Here is a 17,570-nt window from a genome sequence, read left to right as displayed (position 1 = left end):
AGAGATTGAGTGCTTATTAAGTATTAATTATAAAACGAATGACGTGTACAAATGAGACCCGTTTAAGTACCCAAATAGAGTGCTGCATTGTGGATGGTCTAAGTATGTTGTCCGAAAATATTATTCATTTTGTGTGATTTTTCCTTTCCTACCGTGAAAGGTTACAAAAAAATCTTATGATTGATAAGTTTTTATGTGACCTCTACCATGCATAATAAAATTAAAAATCAAGGCCTTTAATATATTTAAAGACGTTTAATAATGATCAATATTTTAGAATGGCTATTAAAAATTTGTAAGAACAAAAAAATATTTAATTGATGAAAGGAGAGGTTGAGATTTATAAATCATAAGAGTGATAAAACTATTGCTTACATGCAAAAAAGATAAATAAGGTTTTTTTTTGAGGGATGGTAAATATGGTTGAAATTGTCAAGTTTGTTTGTATTATAAATATCTTTATTTTTCTATTTCTTGTTGCAACGAACGTTGAAGGTAAACCCTTTTTACCCTTTTAAAATTTAGTTTCTTACTTCATACATAATATTTTATCTTATTATTGTTACACTATTTTATTCTCATTTTTCCTTACAGCTAGTTTTACTAGATGCTTTAGAGACTCAAATTGTCCAAAAAGCTTGTGTCATCCTCCTACCAAACCGAAGTGTATGTACAAATCCATATGTAAATGTATACGAGAGTTCTCCAAAAGAGATTATGTGCATACATGAGCATGTATGTTTGCCATACCTAAGAGCATACACAAATTATATTCCTTCTTGAATTTTCCATGAGATGTTATTTTGTTATTGTGTTGGCACTCCAATAGTTTAATTTTTTCTTTTTTCTAATTTCAAGAACCATGTATTTATGGAATTCTAATCTAAGATGATGGTAATGAAATGAAATAAGACAATAAATAATAATATTTTGAATGTTTTGTTCGCTTTTAATTTTAAAGACATTTGAGTAGCCTTTTATCCTTTAAGAGTAGCTAGGATATGGGTCGATCCCCTAGTCTATTCAAGAACGCCCCAATCATCAAGCCTGAAAATGTGAAGTACTTTAAGAACCCATGAGCTGGTAGGGGCTGAACCCATTTGTGTTATAATTCGAGAAATGTCCTACTTTTGGGTCACTCCAATTCTCTTGTGGATGTTTTCTTAGCATTCCAAAGGTTGAATCGTTTTAGGATGTGTTCTCTTTGCTTCGTCAGTTACGATCTCTTTGTTTGTGTGTGCCTTCATGAGTTGAAATGTTGGGGATTATTGTTCCAAGTTATCTCTCAGAGCCCTGAGTTATATTAGAGATGGACATTCAATTTGTAACTTTTCTGCTTCTTTCCTAACACTCTTTTCTCCATTTGCCAACTAGGTGTTGTGTTACGAATGACTTTAGAGCATAAATAAGTCAAGTAGCCACTCGTAAACTACTTTTACTGGAAATGCAAAAGCTTCCCTCTACCAATATCTAATGAAAAATATTACTTTACTGAAAATTCAAAAGCTTCCCTCTTCACCAATATCTAATGAAAAATATTACAAGAAAGGTCCATATTCATCAACACACATGCATAATGGCCAAACACATGTTTTTTTGTAAAACAATCATTAAACTTATTCATACTTGAGTGTTTGTCTGACGTTGCGTGGAAGCATTGAAACCCTTAGTTCACTCAAATATATGAAGAACCCTAGGTTTCAAATTAATTGATCATCATGCCCAAACCATCTGTTAATCCTCCAATGAAGCAACTTAGAATCCATAGTACCCCTTAACGAGAGAAAACATCTTCCATTGTCCATTAGTTTTCCATTGTTTCAATATTTTTTGCAATGATATTCTTGTGGTGTAAGGCTTATCACCTTCGTTTGACACAAACCGTGTGATGACAGGTCATCTTACATTATTTTCAACATATTTTTTAGTCATTTTAGTTATGATTTGACCCAAACTAGAGGTTTTTTAGAACAATTGCCTATGATTTAAGGGATATTTTGTAATATTTTCATACTGAGTCATGTAATTATAGTTTTCCCAAAGCAAGCAATTCTTAGTGTGTTTTTGATGTAATTTTTTACACCCCAAATTTTATTTAATAAATTTAATAGAGTTAAATAAATTGTGTCTTGATTTATGATTGTGATGACGAGACATTTTACTTGGAAATAATATGACGATATTGAGAATAAAAAAAAGGATGTTTGGTAACTATTGATATTTGGACTGGTACAGATCGATCGGGTTAAAGAACAAACGTCTACGCCTTAACAGGCTTGACGCTTGGTGGACTGTGGACTGGCATGGGTAAACCATTTCCACTTGATAGTTCAAGCGGGCCAGCTCAGCACGTCTTCAGTCAACACTGGATTGATTGTTCAAGTCAAGCCAGCCAGCTCAGCACGTCTTCAGTCAACACTGGATTGATTGTTCAAGTCAAGCCAGCCAGCTCAGTATGCCCTCAGTCAACACTGGGTTGGTAGTTCAAATCAAGCCAGCCAGCTCATCTCATCTTAACTTCATACCACGTGTCCAGTACGGACGGTCATCGCGTTTCAACCTCACGCGGCCAGTACGGAGGAGTTGCTTCCTAGTCCACGCGCGGCCATACTCAAAGCAGACAACCAATAGGAGGCTCTGGATCACAACTTATTGGGCCTAGAATGATCAGAGAAAGGCCCATTAAGCCAACACTTTGAGGACTATAAAAGGGGGAAGTTTAGATGTGATGGGACAGATCCCAGAGAGTGAAAAACATGGTATTATCCAGTTACTTTGTAAAGTGCTATTGAGACTTCACCTAGGACGTTTTACTGAGCAGCTCACCTGTTGTAATTAACTTGTGTTTACATACGTGAACATTGGCGCCCACCGTGGGGCTACGGTGAAACTTTCCAACGACCTAGCTCCATTTTCAACAAACCTATCACCATGGTACGCAGACCACCCCGGACCTCGTCCGGATCCGAAATGGAAGACGACGCCAACCCCCAGCTAGCTCAACTGCTCGAGGCAGTGCGTGAGCTTCAAGAGCAGAATGTTGAACAACAAAAACAAAATGACGAACATCAACGTTTACAAGCTGAAGCACAGGCTCGAGAGGTCGAGCTAAAACAACAACTGGAAGATCGAGAGCGTGAGCTCAGACATCAGATGGAGGCCAGAGAAAGGGAATTGAGGGAGCAGCTTGAACTCTTAAGAAACAATGTCACTGGAGCTGAAACCACCAGACTGATGCCTAAGGTATTCCAACCATTCTCAGCGGAAATACAAGGAGTGGAAATCCCTCGTCATTTTCGGGAACCCACCATTGATTCGTACGACGGGACTAGTGACCCGCATGGTCATGTTTTGACTTTCCAAACACAGATGTTCATTAGCGGAGCTGATGATGCGTTGAGCTGCAAAATCTTTGCTGGGACCTTGAAGGGTGTAGCACATAAGTGGATTGCGGGGCTGCCTGACAGATCAATCACAAGCTTTGAAGACCTAGCAACCCGTTTCGTTGCCCAATTCGCACCAAACACTGAGAAGCCTTTCCTATTAGCAGATTTGTTCGATATCCGCCAGCGTCCCACAGAATCCTTGAAGAGCTATCTAGCTCGGTTCAACAGTGCCACTCTCATGGTGACGGAGCCCAATGAAGATATTTTTGTTATGGCATTTGAGAAGGGTCTGAACTCAGGAGCCTTTAGTGAAGCTTTAACTTTGCGAAAGGCGCATTCCATGAATGAGATTCGGATGAGGGTGGAGAAGCACGTCGAAGCCGAGGAGATGACACGAGAGAAGGGATCTAGGGAGACACGAAACATAGACCGAGCTAACGAGGATCGTTGGGAAGGAGTGATGAAAAGGCTAGGAGGAAAAGGGTTCTCAAGAGGTGCCCGGCTAGATCTAGGAGGCCGACCAGAGCCTGAAGTCCCTGCGAGAAGAAACCCATGGTAAGAAAATTTCACTCCTCTGAACAAAAGAAAAGCTCAAATACTCAAGGAGGTCATGATCAGGTAAAGTACCCGACCTGGTTGGCCAACGTAGTGATGGTAAAGAAGCCCTCAGGAAAATGTAGAATGTGCACGGACTACACTAATCTAAATAAGGTGTGTCCCAAGGATGCTTACCCACTGCCGAGCATAGATCAACTGGTGGATAATGCCTCAGGGTATGACCTTCTCAGCTTCATGGATGCTTATTCGGGCTACCACCAAATTCGAATGCACCAAGAGGATGAAGAAAAAACAGCTTTTATGACAGAAAAGGCTAACTATTGTTACAAGGGTATGCCATTTGGGTTGAGGAATGCTGGAGCAACTTTTCAAAGATTGGTGGATAAAGTCTTCAAGAGTGAGATAGGCAAGACGATCGAGGTGTATGTAGATGACATGGTGGTGAAATCGACAAAAGAAGAGGATCATCAAGACAACCTCAATAAGGTATTCGACTTGCTTAGGAAGCACGATATCAAGTTGAACCCGGAGAAATGTTCGTTTGGAGTACAAGCAGAAAAGTTTTTAGGCTTCATGCTAACCAGGAGGGGAATAGAGGTCAATCCAGAAAAGTGCAAGGCCATCATGGATATGAGGAGTCCAACTAATGCGAAGGAGGTACAAAAATTGACAGGGAGGATTGCTTCACTCACGAGGTTCTTATCATGCTCGGCTGACAAAAACCTACCTTTTTTCCAATTGCTGCGAAAAAATGAAAAATTTTGCTGGTCAGAAGAGTGCGAGGGAGCTTTTCAAAAGCTAAAGGAATTTTTGACAACCCCACCTATCCTGGTGAAACATAAGCTAGGCGCTCCCCTGATACTCTACTTGGCAGTATCTGAGTGTGCCTGCAGCTCAGTGTTAGTTCAAGAAGAAGGAAAGGAGCAAAAACCAGTATACTTTACGAGCAAGGTGTTACATGGAGCGGAGGTATGATATCAGAAGATTGAAAAGGTGGCATTAGCTCTAATATCATCAGCCAGGAAGTTGAGACCATATTTTCAAAGTCATACTATAATAGTTAGAACTGATCAACCAATTCGGCAAGTACTGCAAAAGCCGGACCTAGCAGGAAGGATGGTGGCATGGTCGGTAGAATTGTTCGAGTTTGACATTGATTTCGAACCTAGGGGAGCGATAAAAGCACAAGTTCTGGCAGATTTCCTCGTAGAAATGACTGCAGAAAAGGGAAACATGGAAGCGACTAAATGGGTATTGTCGGTTGATGGTTCATCCAACCTTAAAGGAAGCGGGGCGGGAGTGATGTTGGAAGGACCAGATGGAGTGTTAATAGAGCAGTCTTTGAGGTTTGAGTTCAAAGCAAGCAAGAACCAAGCTGAGTATGAAGCTTTGTTGGCCGGAATGCGTTTAGCTCTCGAAGTAGGAGTTAAGGAGCTGGAGGCAAAGAGTGACTCCCAGCTAGTCTTTGGGCAGGTCACAGGAAACTTCCAAACAAAAGACCCTCAACTGTTGATGTATCTCGAGAGAGTCATGCACTTAACTCAAAAGTTCGTAAGTTTCAAATTATCACATGTGCCTAGAGAGCAGAACGGTAGGACAGACTTGTTGGCTAAGTTGGCCAGCACTAAGCGACCAGGAAATAACAGATCAGTAATTCAGGAGACTTTGAAACAACCAAGTATTGAGCATGGGGAATCGCTTTTCCTTACAGAAGATTTCGAGTCATGGATGGGAGATATCATTCGTTATCTAAAGGATGATATGCTTCCAAGGGAGGTGGAACAGGCATCTAAAGTAAAGAAGAGGGCGGTTAAGTTTGTTGTTATTGCAGATCAACTCTTCAAAAGGGGTTTCTCTAGCCCACTCTTGAAGTGCTTAGCTCCCCAGCAGCCCGAGTATGTAATAGCTGAGGTCCATGAAGGAGTATGTGGAACTCACATTGGGGGAATGGCCTTAGCAGCAAAAGTACTTAGAGCAGGATATTACTGGCCGACCATGAAAGAAGATTGCTCCAAGTATGTCAAGAAGTGTGACAAGTGTCAGCGATTTTCTAACCTCCATCAGGCTCCTCCCGAACACCTAAGTTCGGTGATTTCGCCTTGGCCTTTTTTCAAGTGGGGAGTGGATATCCTGGGTCCGTTCCCTCTAGCGCAAGGTCAAGTTAAGTTTTTGATTGTGGCAGTGGACTACTTCACGAAGTGGTTGAGGTGGAGCCAGTGGCCACTATTATGGCAGATAGGATCAGGAAGTTTTATTGGAAGAAGATTATTTGCAGGTTTGGTCTCCCCGCAGTTTTGGTTACTGACAATGGAACTCAATTCGCTAGCTCGTCTGTGGCAAATTTTTGCAAGGAATGGGGGATACAACTTAATTTTACCTCGGTCGAGCACCCACAGTCGAATGGTCAAGCTGAGTCAGCAAACAAGGTAATTTTGCAAGGTTTAAAGAAGAGATTGGAGGCAGCTAAAGGACTATGGGTGGAGGAGTTACCAATGGTCATGTGGTCATATCACACCACCCCACACTCATCCACACAGGAAACTCCCTTTAGGATGGTGTATGGATCAGATGCTATGATTCCAATTGAAGTCATGGAGCCAAGCGCAAGAGTCCTTTTTGCGCAGGAAGAAGTGAACAATAGTAACCTACTTGTCATACCCCAATTTTTGACCCAAGACACCACTGACACGAGTTTTTTTAACTCCGACCGGTTTCAACCTTTTCAGTGAAAAATTCGGCAGGGAGGTATTTTAAAATACCTCATAATTGGTTCCGAGTCGGGCCCTCTTCTCTCTTTATTTTTTTTTCTTTAAACTCCATCTTTTCATTTTTGTGTTTATTGCTGTTTTTTTTTATTATTAGCATTATTTTTATTTTTATCCTTTTTCATTATTATTATCATTATTTATTATCCCTTTTTTTTATTATTATTTTTGTCCAATAATTGGTGCAAGTGGTCACAAATTACTCTCAAGCCAAATTTTTGCTCAAACACCCACTGCTATATAACCATAGCAGCACCACACGCCGGGGGGTGGGGGGGGGGGGGGGGGGGGGAATTTTTTCAACACAGCATTTCAATTGCAAAACCTGCAATCACAATATCCAAAACCAATCACAGAAAGAAACCCAACTCATTTCAAACCTTCACCGATCCATAAACAAACAAAGAACCACACATCACAAACTGTTTCACACTCACAAAACCATTTTTCAACAAACAGTTCCATTAAACCAAATCATACTCAAATCAACCCAAACCACCACAAACCCATATCACAACCAAATCAAATCCGTACAAAACCGAACAAAAAGGTAGTAACCCTTTTTGTAGATCTAGGGTCCGTTAAACCTCATTTCAAAAAACGTTTTCAAAAAAGAAAGGAGAAAGAAAAGGGTAATCTTTTGGTTAAAAAAAAAAATCAAAAAAGGAGGAGTTTTTAACTCCGGCGCGGTGGCGCCGCCGCGAAAACTCGCCGGCCACCGCGCCGGAACCATCTCCGGTATTCTCTTCTCGTCGGACAAGATGAAGATATTCTAGAGAGAAGGCAGAGCTCCTCTCTCTAGAAATAAGAGAAGAGAGAGAAAGAGAAATAAAAATGAATATAAAAAATCGGAGCTGGCTATTTATAAAGGGATTGAGCCGGTTCAACCTTTAAACCGGTCTGAACCGGTTTAATCCAGGCCCATACGTTTTTTAAGGCCCAAGCTCAAATCTCTTTTATTTTATTCCTGCACCCCCCTGTTTACTTCCTGCACCCCTAGCATCTAATTTTATTTCCTTTTTTCATGCATTTTAATTTTCTCTTGCATTTTCTATTTTATCTTACATTAAAGTACACATATCAATCCAGAGTGCTCTGGTCCTTAATTAATTGTTAATATTATATTCTTGTTTAATTTAATTATTCTCCAGAACAATATGGTCCTTGTTAATTAAATTGATCCAGAGTGTTCTGGTCCTAAGTTAACTGTTAATATTATATTTTTATTCTCCAGAGTACTCTGGTCCCATGCTTTTATTTTCATTGCTCTGTTAGTTTAATTTTCATTTACTATTCAAAAACAACAAAAACATTCAAATATCAAAAATCACAAAAATATTTTCATAACAAACCTTGATTCTCAAATCAAGTGATCGTTCTTTTTATTTTCTTTCTTAATCAAATTTCAAATCAATTCTAATTCAACTTCAAGTCAATTTCATTCAATCTAAAAAACACAAATCAATTCTCATTTGCCACTTGGCTTTTTTATTTCAAAACCTTTTTTCACAATCTGATAAAAAACACTCAACCAATCAAACGTCAATTTCTACCCCGAACTACGAGGTTTTGATCCCTCACGGGTACGTTGGCAGAGGACCTTGTCCTTCCAAATCAATTAAAAAACAATTTTCTTTTTTCTCTTTTCAATTATCAACCAAAAAACAATTTTCCTTTTTCTCTTCAATTAGAATCAATTTTCTTTTCCTTTTCAACTCATCATTCAAAACCTTTTTTCACAATCTGATAAAAAACACTCAACCAATCAAACGTCAATTTCTACCCCGAACTACGAGGTTTTGATCCCTCACGGGTACGTTGGCAGAGGACCTTGTCCTTCCAAATCAATTAAAAAACAATTTTCTTTTTTCTCTTTTCAATTATCAACCAAAAAACAATTTTCCTTTTTCTCTTCAATTAGAATCAATTTTCTTTTCCTTTTCAACTCATCATTCAATTCTATTTTCATCTTTTTAAAAGCAAGCAAGTTTAAGCACAAAAAGTTAAATAAAATCAAGAGGTTCTCGTAGAGTACTACGAATATTTAGGGTGCTAATACCTTCCTTAAATATAACCAACCCCCGAACCCTAAATCTCTTCAAAATGGGTGGTTTGGAACTTTTTCCCCTTAAAAAAAAATTTGTTCAGTCGTGAGATAAATAGTGAGTCAAAAGTCAATCAAATGGCCTTGACCTCCGAAAAATGGCGCAACACTACTAAACAACTTGGATTTCCAGGAAGAAGTTCGAGCACGAGCTCAGGTGAAGGAGGAAGCTTGTAAGAGAAGAGCAGCACAGAGGTATGACACAAAGGTAAGAAGGAGAAGTCTTAAGCAAGGGGACTTAGTGCTGAGGAAAAGGCCTGGAGTAGAGCAACTAGGGAAGTTGCACGCACGCTGGGAAGGACCTCTTAGAGTGAAAGACGAGGTGGGAAAAGGAGCTTACCGTTTGGAGCGTTTGGATGGCAAAAAGGTGCCTCGCACTTGGAATGCAGCGAACCTTCGTTATTACTTCAGCTAAGGAGAGCAAATCTAGGGAAATGGCCAAAGCTTGTGTTTATTTTATTATGCTTAGCCTAGTATGTCAAGAGCAGAGCTCTAATGAAGGCATTATGCCAATAGTCGTTTAATATGTTAGAAGTAGGACTCTAATGAAGGCATTATGCCAATAGTTGTTGGATATTTGTAATGTTCTTCTACCATTTTATATAATATTAAATCAAGGCCATCTTCCTACAGGATACATTAAATCTACGTTATAGGGATTGATCCGTTAGAGACTTTCCTTGACGTCTTAATAAGGGTAGCCGAGTAGAGCTACACCTTCAAGACCTAAGCGAGTATCGGTATAGACCCGACCCTTAGGCAAATCTACGTTATAGTGATTGATCCGTTAGAGACTTTCCTTGACGTCTTAATAAGGATAGCCGAGTAGAGCTACACCTTCAAGACCTAAGCGAGTATCGGTACGTACCCGACCCTTAGGCAAATCTACGTTATAGGGATTGATCCGTTAGAGACTTTCCTTGACGTCTTAATAAGGGTAGCCGAGTAGAGCTACACCTTCAAGACCTAAGCGAGTATCGGTATAGACCCGACCCTTAGGCAAATCTACGTTATAGGGATTGATCCGTTAGAGACTTTCCTTGACGTCTTAATAAGGGTAGCCGAGTAGAGCTACACCTTCAAGACCTAAGCGAGTATTGGTATAGACCCGACCCTTAGGCAAATCTACGTTATAGGAATTGATCCATTAGAGACTTTCCTGGATGACAAAAAAAGGGTAGCCGAGTAGAGCTACACCTTCAAGACCTAAGCGAGTATCGGTGAAGACCCGACCTTGGATGAATATACATGGTAGGAAAAATGCGTAGTAAAAGAGAGCATGCGGAAGTGCAAAACAATAAGGAGAGGTACCATAGTAAGTCGAAAGTAAAATAGTACAACATAGGTTGGCCCAAAAGTGACCTAATGCAATGGTCGGGTCGACCTTACAAGAAAATAAAATAATATAAGTCCAAATACAACACTATAAACGCCAGCCTTCCCGAGACCCCCACAACGTCTCCGCTAGTCTGGATTGATCCCGTCAAGATCTAGGCTCGGAAACTTCTCCTGAACTTGTCCAAGAGCATCGTGAAAGCCGTTGTCATAATCAACTACCCCCTGACTTGTCAATTCAGAGAGCCTAGCTTGCGCCTTGTCTTGCTCTTCCTGGGCGGCGACCATAAGGGACTGAATTTTAGTTTTGGCTTTCTCTAGAGCTTGATACTTCTCGCTAGAGAGTTGAAAATCCGACTCGGCCTTCGCCAACTTGCTATTAACACGGTTAAACGAATTCTCCAATTCCGCGCACCGTTCCTCAAGTGGAGTGATCTTAGCCTTCAAAGATTGTAAAATGTCGAGGTACTCCTAGCGCTGGTCTAGACAAAGTCTCTCGGTGGAGTTAGCCAATGCACTCGTCCAAAGAGAGTATGCCCTCATGGCTTTCAGAGACTCGTTGATTCCAAGCTTCTTCATCTTTGCTTTGTCTCTTTGGTTGGATACCTCGTTCAAAGTGTGGCTAAAGGGAAATTCAACATCCCACAATGAGGGGTCATCGGCTCCAGACTTGAAAGTCGCTAGCTCAGATCGTCGAGTTCCAGATGAACCTACGTAAGGAGGAGGCTCCGAAGCCTCTAGCTCAACATGTTCCTCAACGACTTCAGGGATCACCACCATAGAAAAATTGGGGCGACTATTTTTGGAGTTTGTCCTTAAAGGTGGGTCTTTTGGGTGAGCAGTAGAGCCTCCAATGTGCTCGTCTGGTCTAGGGCTGGAGTGAGCAATTCCCTGCACCACAACTTGTTGAGCCCGAGCAGCACGACGCTCTTCCTTAGTGAGTGGTGCCATCCCGGCTGATCCTGCAAAAAGAAAGAAGAAAATGTAAAAGTGTTAGTTTAATCATGGCCACAATTGAGAAGGAGAAGCAAACAATTCTTATACATATATTAAAGGCGAAAAAGAGAATTAAAACGGCAGGGGAAGAATAATTACTCAACAAAGAGGCTAGTTTCGCGCAATCGCGCTCATTTCCAAGCACTTCTGAGGCATGGACAGGTGTAGCCTGACGTAACAGTGAGATCAACTGGTCGTCGGCATCTGATTTTGGTAGGGTGCGAAGTCTAATTTTAGAGCGAGGATTCTTCGTCCAGTAAAAAGGAAATAGAGGATCTCCAGACTCGTCGTGAAACAATCGAGAAAAGTTGGGCCCGGGACGGACACGGAAGAATTTCTCTTTAAAACTATGTGTTCCTTTCCATGATGCATGATAGGGTCGGACAAGGGGGCGACCAGAAAAGTTACTCATGTACACCCAAGAGTTGCTACTTAGCTTAGCTAGGAAGAAGTTAAAGAATGCATAGGCAGATGGTGAAAAACCGATTCCACGGCAAATGACTTCAAAAGAGCGCACGAAAGACCATGCCCCTGGATGAAGTTGGGTAGGAGCTACATTAAGGATTCGGAGGATCTCACATTGAAAATCAGTGAAGGGTAGCCGAACACCCAATTTTTTAAAGAAGCAGTCATATACATAGGTATAATATTCTGTCTTTGGGTTACGTGGAGAATGATACACAAACTCTCCGTTTTCGCAAGGGAAGATGTCAAAGAAATCTTTTCGTGAGGGATTCACTAGACAAGTATAAAGTTTAAAGGTGTTGTTATAGTCGACATAAATGGAGGAGTGACAAATTTCCTCGGGCACCGCATCAGAATCACTTTCTTTCGATACGGCTGCGGAGGATGTGTCAGAAATGGAGGGAGGGTCAGAGGAGCTAGATGCGGATTGATCACTCATGGAAGATTGAATGCACTAGTTCCTGGCACAAATAAATACATACTATTATTGTGTGAACATGACATACTTATATCATTAAGTGAGCAAAAAAAAAAAATGGGGCGATCAATCCACCCTCACTATTATCTCTAGCCTACCCACCCTTTCACGCCGTCACTACAACCTGCTAGCTTGGAGATAAATTTTTTATAAAGTTATCGAAGCTAATACGATAAAAGTTTAGAAATGATTCAACTTTAGACACTCTAATTAGAGTGTCTCTTGCTTTTACTATGTGTGGACAAATGATTCAACTTTAGGAGCTATTTACACATTACGTGGAACTTACACATCCACCACTAGGGGTGGACATCGGTCGGTTTCGGTCGGAAATCGGTTCCAAAACCTCAATCCGACCAAACCTACGGTTTGAAATCATAGATCCATTTCCGCCCAAATTCTCTATCGGTTTACTCGGTTTCGGTTAAGTCGGATTAAGCGGTGAACGGGTGGGTTTCGTCGGTATTTTACGAGAAGAAATTCAGACAAACTCAAAACTTCTAGAAATATTGCAAACGATTAAAATGATTTGTAACAGAGAAATCAAGGAGAATAATAAAGAAAAAGAAAATTGATGATTAGTAGTTGCAGAATCATCTTAAAACTCAGCTGTAAAATTATTCACATGATCAAAGGGGTGGAAGGGATTGTTATTTCTAGACTTATCAAGGATGAAGAGATGATGAGGGAAAGTTGCACAATGAGGGATCTAGACAAAGTGATGAAGAGGGAGAGAGAAATCAAAAAACGTAGATTGATTGGATTGGAATAGGAAAGTAATTTTTTAGAGAAATATTCCTAGTTGTCTACAACTGTAAATTTAATACCAATAAATATATTAATTACTATATTATTCTTGTTGTTGAGAGAATATTTTATTAGTTAAAGAGAGAGTAGGTAGGAAGTCTTGTCTAGGTAAGCATGTAAGGTCTCACGTATATTGATGTTGCACTTATTAAATTAATTAATGATAATAATGTCTATGTTGGGCGGTCGGGTGTGGTTTTCGCTGGGTCATTCCAGCCAACCCGAAACCGACCACTACAGTCCACAGAAAACCGTTGTTAATGGACCGATTTACCCGAGTTACCCGTTCAACCCGAACCGACACGCTACGGGCTTATTGGGTCGGTCGGTTTGGGCCGGATTGCAATATTTTGTCCAGCCCTATCCACCACAATACTTTCCTTTCAATAATCTTTACAACCTTCTTTGCACACATTCCTATCTACAATACAAGCATATTTTATATTTTATATTTTAAAGACATGAGCGGGTAAAAGTCTATTATCTACCCTACCCATCAATCTTCTCTTTACCTTATCCCATCCATTTGACTTTTCTACACACTAGAGACATATAACTTAGTACAAAAAATGGCAGTTGGAAAAGCACATGGGATGTGTACTTTGAGATATATAAGCTAGCTGGCTAAAGATATATAAGTTAGTTCAAACATTGCACTCTACCCGTCCCCACACTCCTTTCTCCTACCCGTCCCCCCTACCCGTCCATTTTCTTTCTACACTATCCCATCCATGGGACTTTTCTACAACAAGAGACAAGAACTTGGTACAAAAATGTCAGTTGAAAAGGCACATGGGATTGGTACTTTGAGATATATCGTTTGAAACATAAGTTAACTGTACAATACAAGTTCTCCGCTCACCCATTTTCACTACTACTACTATTATTATTATTAGTAATGATAGTACAAAAGGTATAACTAACCCCACTCCTATCACTCTACACGTCCCCCACTCTCTCTATCCTACCCCACCTTCCCCTCTTCTACCCGTCCTCTCTCCTCTCCTACTCTACCCCTCCACTTTACCACTCTCTTCACTTGTTCTCTCTCCATCCCAACCATAAAAGAGAAGTATAAAGGATTGGGGGACCCACTCTTGGTGTATTACAACTACAAAATAATATCTCTTATGCACAAATATATATTGGTTTTAAGCAGATAAAAATAAAGTCTTCTTACTCTACCCTTCTACTCTCCTACCCGTCTAGAAGGTGGAAGTGCAGCTTCATAAAATAAATAAAAAAATGATGTTTCTTCCCATTACAAATATCCAACAACCAAAAGGAGCATGCCTTTGTTCAAAAACATGGTTGTAGAACAAAGCAAGTGAAACCACATACACATGCAGGAATTCAAAGTTATCATAAACACATGTCTTTGTTCAAAAATTATGGCTAGTGCTTGCTTACTATCATCACAAGTAAAAAAGAGTTGCATATATGCTACACCAGCTTCATGATTACCACTCCTCTACTCGTCTCCCTCTTCTCTACTCGTCCTCTCTATTTGACTCCTCTACTCGTCTGTCTCCCTCCCTACTCGTCTTTTTCTTCCCTACTCAGCTCGGCCCTCTCATCTCTCTCTACACATCTTGGATGATGCTGGTTAAAATCGGTGAAGAAAAAAGGATGAGCTAAAAAGCTAGGAAGGGGGATTTGGTGTGAGTACGACCAATCACATTTGAAACCTTACACAACAATAATTATTATTAGTCTATTACTATATACTACATGTTACAACTTGTTTCATTATCCTAAAGAAGTAAAGTAAAGAAGGACAAGTATGGGTACATAAAGGAGTTCAATTAGAAATATGCAAAGAAAGACATGCTAGTACCTGTGAAGAAGTGAAGAAGGGGTGGAGTTGTGGTAGCAGGAAAAAGAGGCAAAACTGTAAAAGTGAAATGGTGAAAATGTAGTGATGTGAAAATGAGGAGTAAAAGTTAGTATATATAGGGAGGAAAATAATAAAGGGTGTGGTGGGGGCCGCTGAACAATTATGAAGGTAAGGAAGTATTAATGAGATGGATACAATGATGGGACAAGACATGATAAAGGACAAATAAGTTTGAATCAAACCAGTGTTCACAACTCGGTTACGAACTAGTTATTTAATGGACGACGGGTCAGTATGAGTCGTTTGAGCAAAGAACAAACGTCTACGCCTTAACAGGCTTGATGCTTGGTGGACTGTGGACTGGTACAGATCGACCGGGTTAAAGAACAAACGTCTACGCCTTAACAAGCTTGACGCTTGGTGGGCTGTGGACTGGTACAGATCGATCGGGTTAAAGAACAAACGTCTATGCCTTAACAGGCTTGACGCTTGGTGGACTGTGGACTGGCATGGGTAAACCATTTCCACTTGATAGTTCAAGCGGGCCAGCTCAGCACGTCTTCAGTCAACACTAGATTGATTGTTCAAGTCAAGCCAGCCAGCTCAGCACGTCTTCAGTCAACCCTGGATTGATTGTTCAAGTCAAGCCAGCCAGCTCAGTATGCCCTCAGTCAACACTGGGTTGGTAGTTCAAATCAAGCCAGCCAGCTCATCTCATCTTAACTTCATACCACGTCCAGTACGGACGGTCATCGCGTTTCAACCTCACGCGGCCAGTACGGAGGAGTTGCTTCCTAGTCCACGCGCGGCCGTACTTTAAGCAGACAACCAATAGGAGGCTCTGGATCACAACTTATTGGGCCTAGAATGATCAGAGAAAGGCCCATTAAGCCAACACTTTGAGGACTATAAAAGGGGGAAGTTTAGATGTGATGGGACAGATCCCAGAGAGTGAAAAACATGGTATTATCCAGTTACTTTGTAAAGTGCTCTTGAGACTCCACCTAGGACGTTTTACTGAGCAGCTCACCTGTTGTAACTAACTTGTGTTTAGATACGTGAACAATATTTTATGTGAATTAAAATAATGAGGAGAGCAAGAATATAATAAATTGTAGAAGTGGGAGGTGAGAATAGAGGTAATAAAGTAAGTGGGGGAGGAGGGGAAGTAAAATTATGATAAGTGGGGGAGAGAAAAATAATAATAGATGGATAGCGCAATTCTCTAGTATAAATGTAAGAATAGAAAGTCAGAAACCTCAGTAGTTGCTGCACGTTAGAATCAGAGAGAAGAAGAGAGAATAGGAGGCTAACCCTAGCTAAGGAGAAACCAAGTCAAAAGTTGCAGCGTAGAGCTGCAATTGATGTCACCGACAGACACGCACGGTCGTGCCTCTCAGGCGCACGGCCCCTGCGCACCCTGATGTTCCCTAAAGGTGAGAAAAACACAGGAGGGGGGGTGGGGCAGGTTAAATTGTCTTAGTTTTTTATTTTTTTTTATTTTTTTTAACAAAGTCCTAGATTCAGCTTCTGATAGAGTTCACAATTTGAATCAATGTTTAGAGTTAAATGCAGCATATATAAAGAGATAAAGAGAGATAAGAGAAAGACACAAAACAGTTATCCTAGTTCTTTCCACAATCCCGAAGTAGTCTAGACCTCTTGTCACCTACAAGAGATTTTTCAGTATAATGACACAAGATTACAAATACTCAAGCACACAAGCAAGATACTTTCCAATGCTCATGCACACAAGCAAGAGAATTCTAACAAACAAAGATTTCAAAGAAATATTATTTGAACTGAACACTTAATATATAATAAGTGGTGATCACATAATACAACACAATTCATACTCTAAGACTTATGAATTTCTAAGATGTGAAGGTTGATAAGAAATTTAATTGTTGAATGCGTATTTCAATTTTACAGAGTAATGTCACTATGAAAATATTGCAGAGTCTTGTATAGAGGTTGAAAGAGACGTTAAAGAGTGCCAACGCGTCGTTAGATAATCTTGATCAAACATCATTGATTTGTTGCTTGATTTGGTTAATGTTTTATGAAGGAATGAATTTGAAACCTTTCCTTGATAAGGAATTAACTGTTATTTTCTAAAGAGACACAGTTGTAGCTTCGTACAATTGCACATGTGATGTTGGAGATAAGGTTGTATTGTCGTCCTTCACTGAAAATGTCATCCATTGACTCTTTGAAACTTCAGAGCATGTATGACTTGGATTTGCAGAGACTTCTGCACTTTTATTCTTCAATAATCCAGAGTTTGGCTTCCAGAGTCTGAGTAGTCCAGCTTCTAGCTTGTCTTCAGAATTTCACGGTTCCAGCTTCTGGCTTCCCTTCAGAATCTGGTTGTTCCAGCTTCTATCTAGATACTTAGCTTCTCTTGAAACTTATATTTCTCTTCATTTGTTCTTTCAGAACCAATACATGATTAAGACATTATAAATATTTGTCTATGGTCCTGCACTCTTGAACAAATATTTGCATATCGAATTGATCTTTTAATACCTTGTAATCATCAAAACTCTAGATGAATTGTTTAAAACTCATTTTGTTCCAGCAATATCCCCTTTTTTATGATGACAAACACAAGTATTAATACATAGTTGTTATTAATCTAATTAACAAGTTAACTTTAGGGCTGAGGTTTGTAAGCTCTCCCTAAGTATGATAGTCCAGAAGGTGAGGTTTTTAAGTTCCCCTTAAGTTTTATCCAGGTTAATTAAATTTATTTTAATAGCATAAGGTAATTAAAACGTCACTCAGAAGCATAACACATTAAACTCAGAGGCTAAGAGATGAGAAAAAATTCTCCTAA

General features: G+C 40.0%; 2 protein-coding genes and 1 long non-coding RNA gene across 3 annotated transcripts; 2 read left to right on the top strand and 1 right to left on the bottom strand.

Annotated features, from left to right (window-relative positions):
* The first annotated feature begins 336 nt into the window (after nt 1-336).
* Nucleotides 337-953, top strand: LOC25497972 (uncharacterized). Its single transcript, XR_005643176.1, has 2 exons — nt 337-495; nt 595-953. It is a non-coding gene; the product is annotated as an uncharacterized lncRNA (long non-coding RNA).
* Nucleotides 954-5,060: 4,107 nt separating this feature from the next.
* Nucleotides 5,061-9,228, top strand: LOC112416580 (uncharacterized). Its single transcript, XM_024770827.1, has 3 exons — nt 5,061-5,959; nt 6,127-6,574; nt 8,947-9,228. Exons 1-3 carry the CDS (start codon nt 5,061-5,063, stop codon nt 9,226-9,228), a joined length of 1,629 nt encoding a protein of 542 aa, XP_024626595.1.
* Nucleotides 9,229-10,101: 873 nt separating this feature from the next.
* On the bottom strand, nt 10,102-14,798 carry LOC25497971 (uncharacterized). The gene is made up of 3 exons (XM_024770099.2): nt 14,732-14,798; nt 11,244-12,070; nt 10,102-11,110 (listed from the first exon to the last, which is right to left on the bottom strand). The coding sequence occupies exons 2-3, from the start codon at nt 12,046-12,048 to the stop codon at nt 10,620-10,622; spliced, it is 1,296 nt and encodes a 431-aa protein (XP_024625867.1). The 5' UTR covers nt 12,049-12,070; nt 14,732-14,798; the 3' UTR covers nt 10,102-10,619.
* Nucleotides 14,799-17,570: the final 2,772 nt, after the last annotated feature.

Source organism: Medicago truncatula, chromosome 7 (assembly GCF_003473485.1).
Source record: "Medicago truncatula cultivar Jemalong A17 chromosome 7, MtrunA17r5.0-ANR, whole genome shotgun sequence".
Lineage (NCBI taxonomy): Eukaryota > Viridiplantae > Streptophyta > Magnoliopsida > Fabales > Fabaceae > Medicago > Medicago truncatula.
Note: the sequence above shows the minus strand (reverse complement) of the source record. Positions and strands in the feature narration are given on the sequence as shown.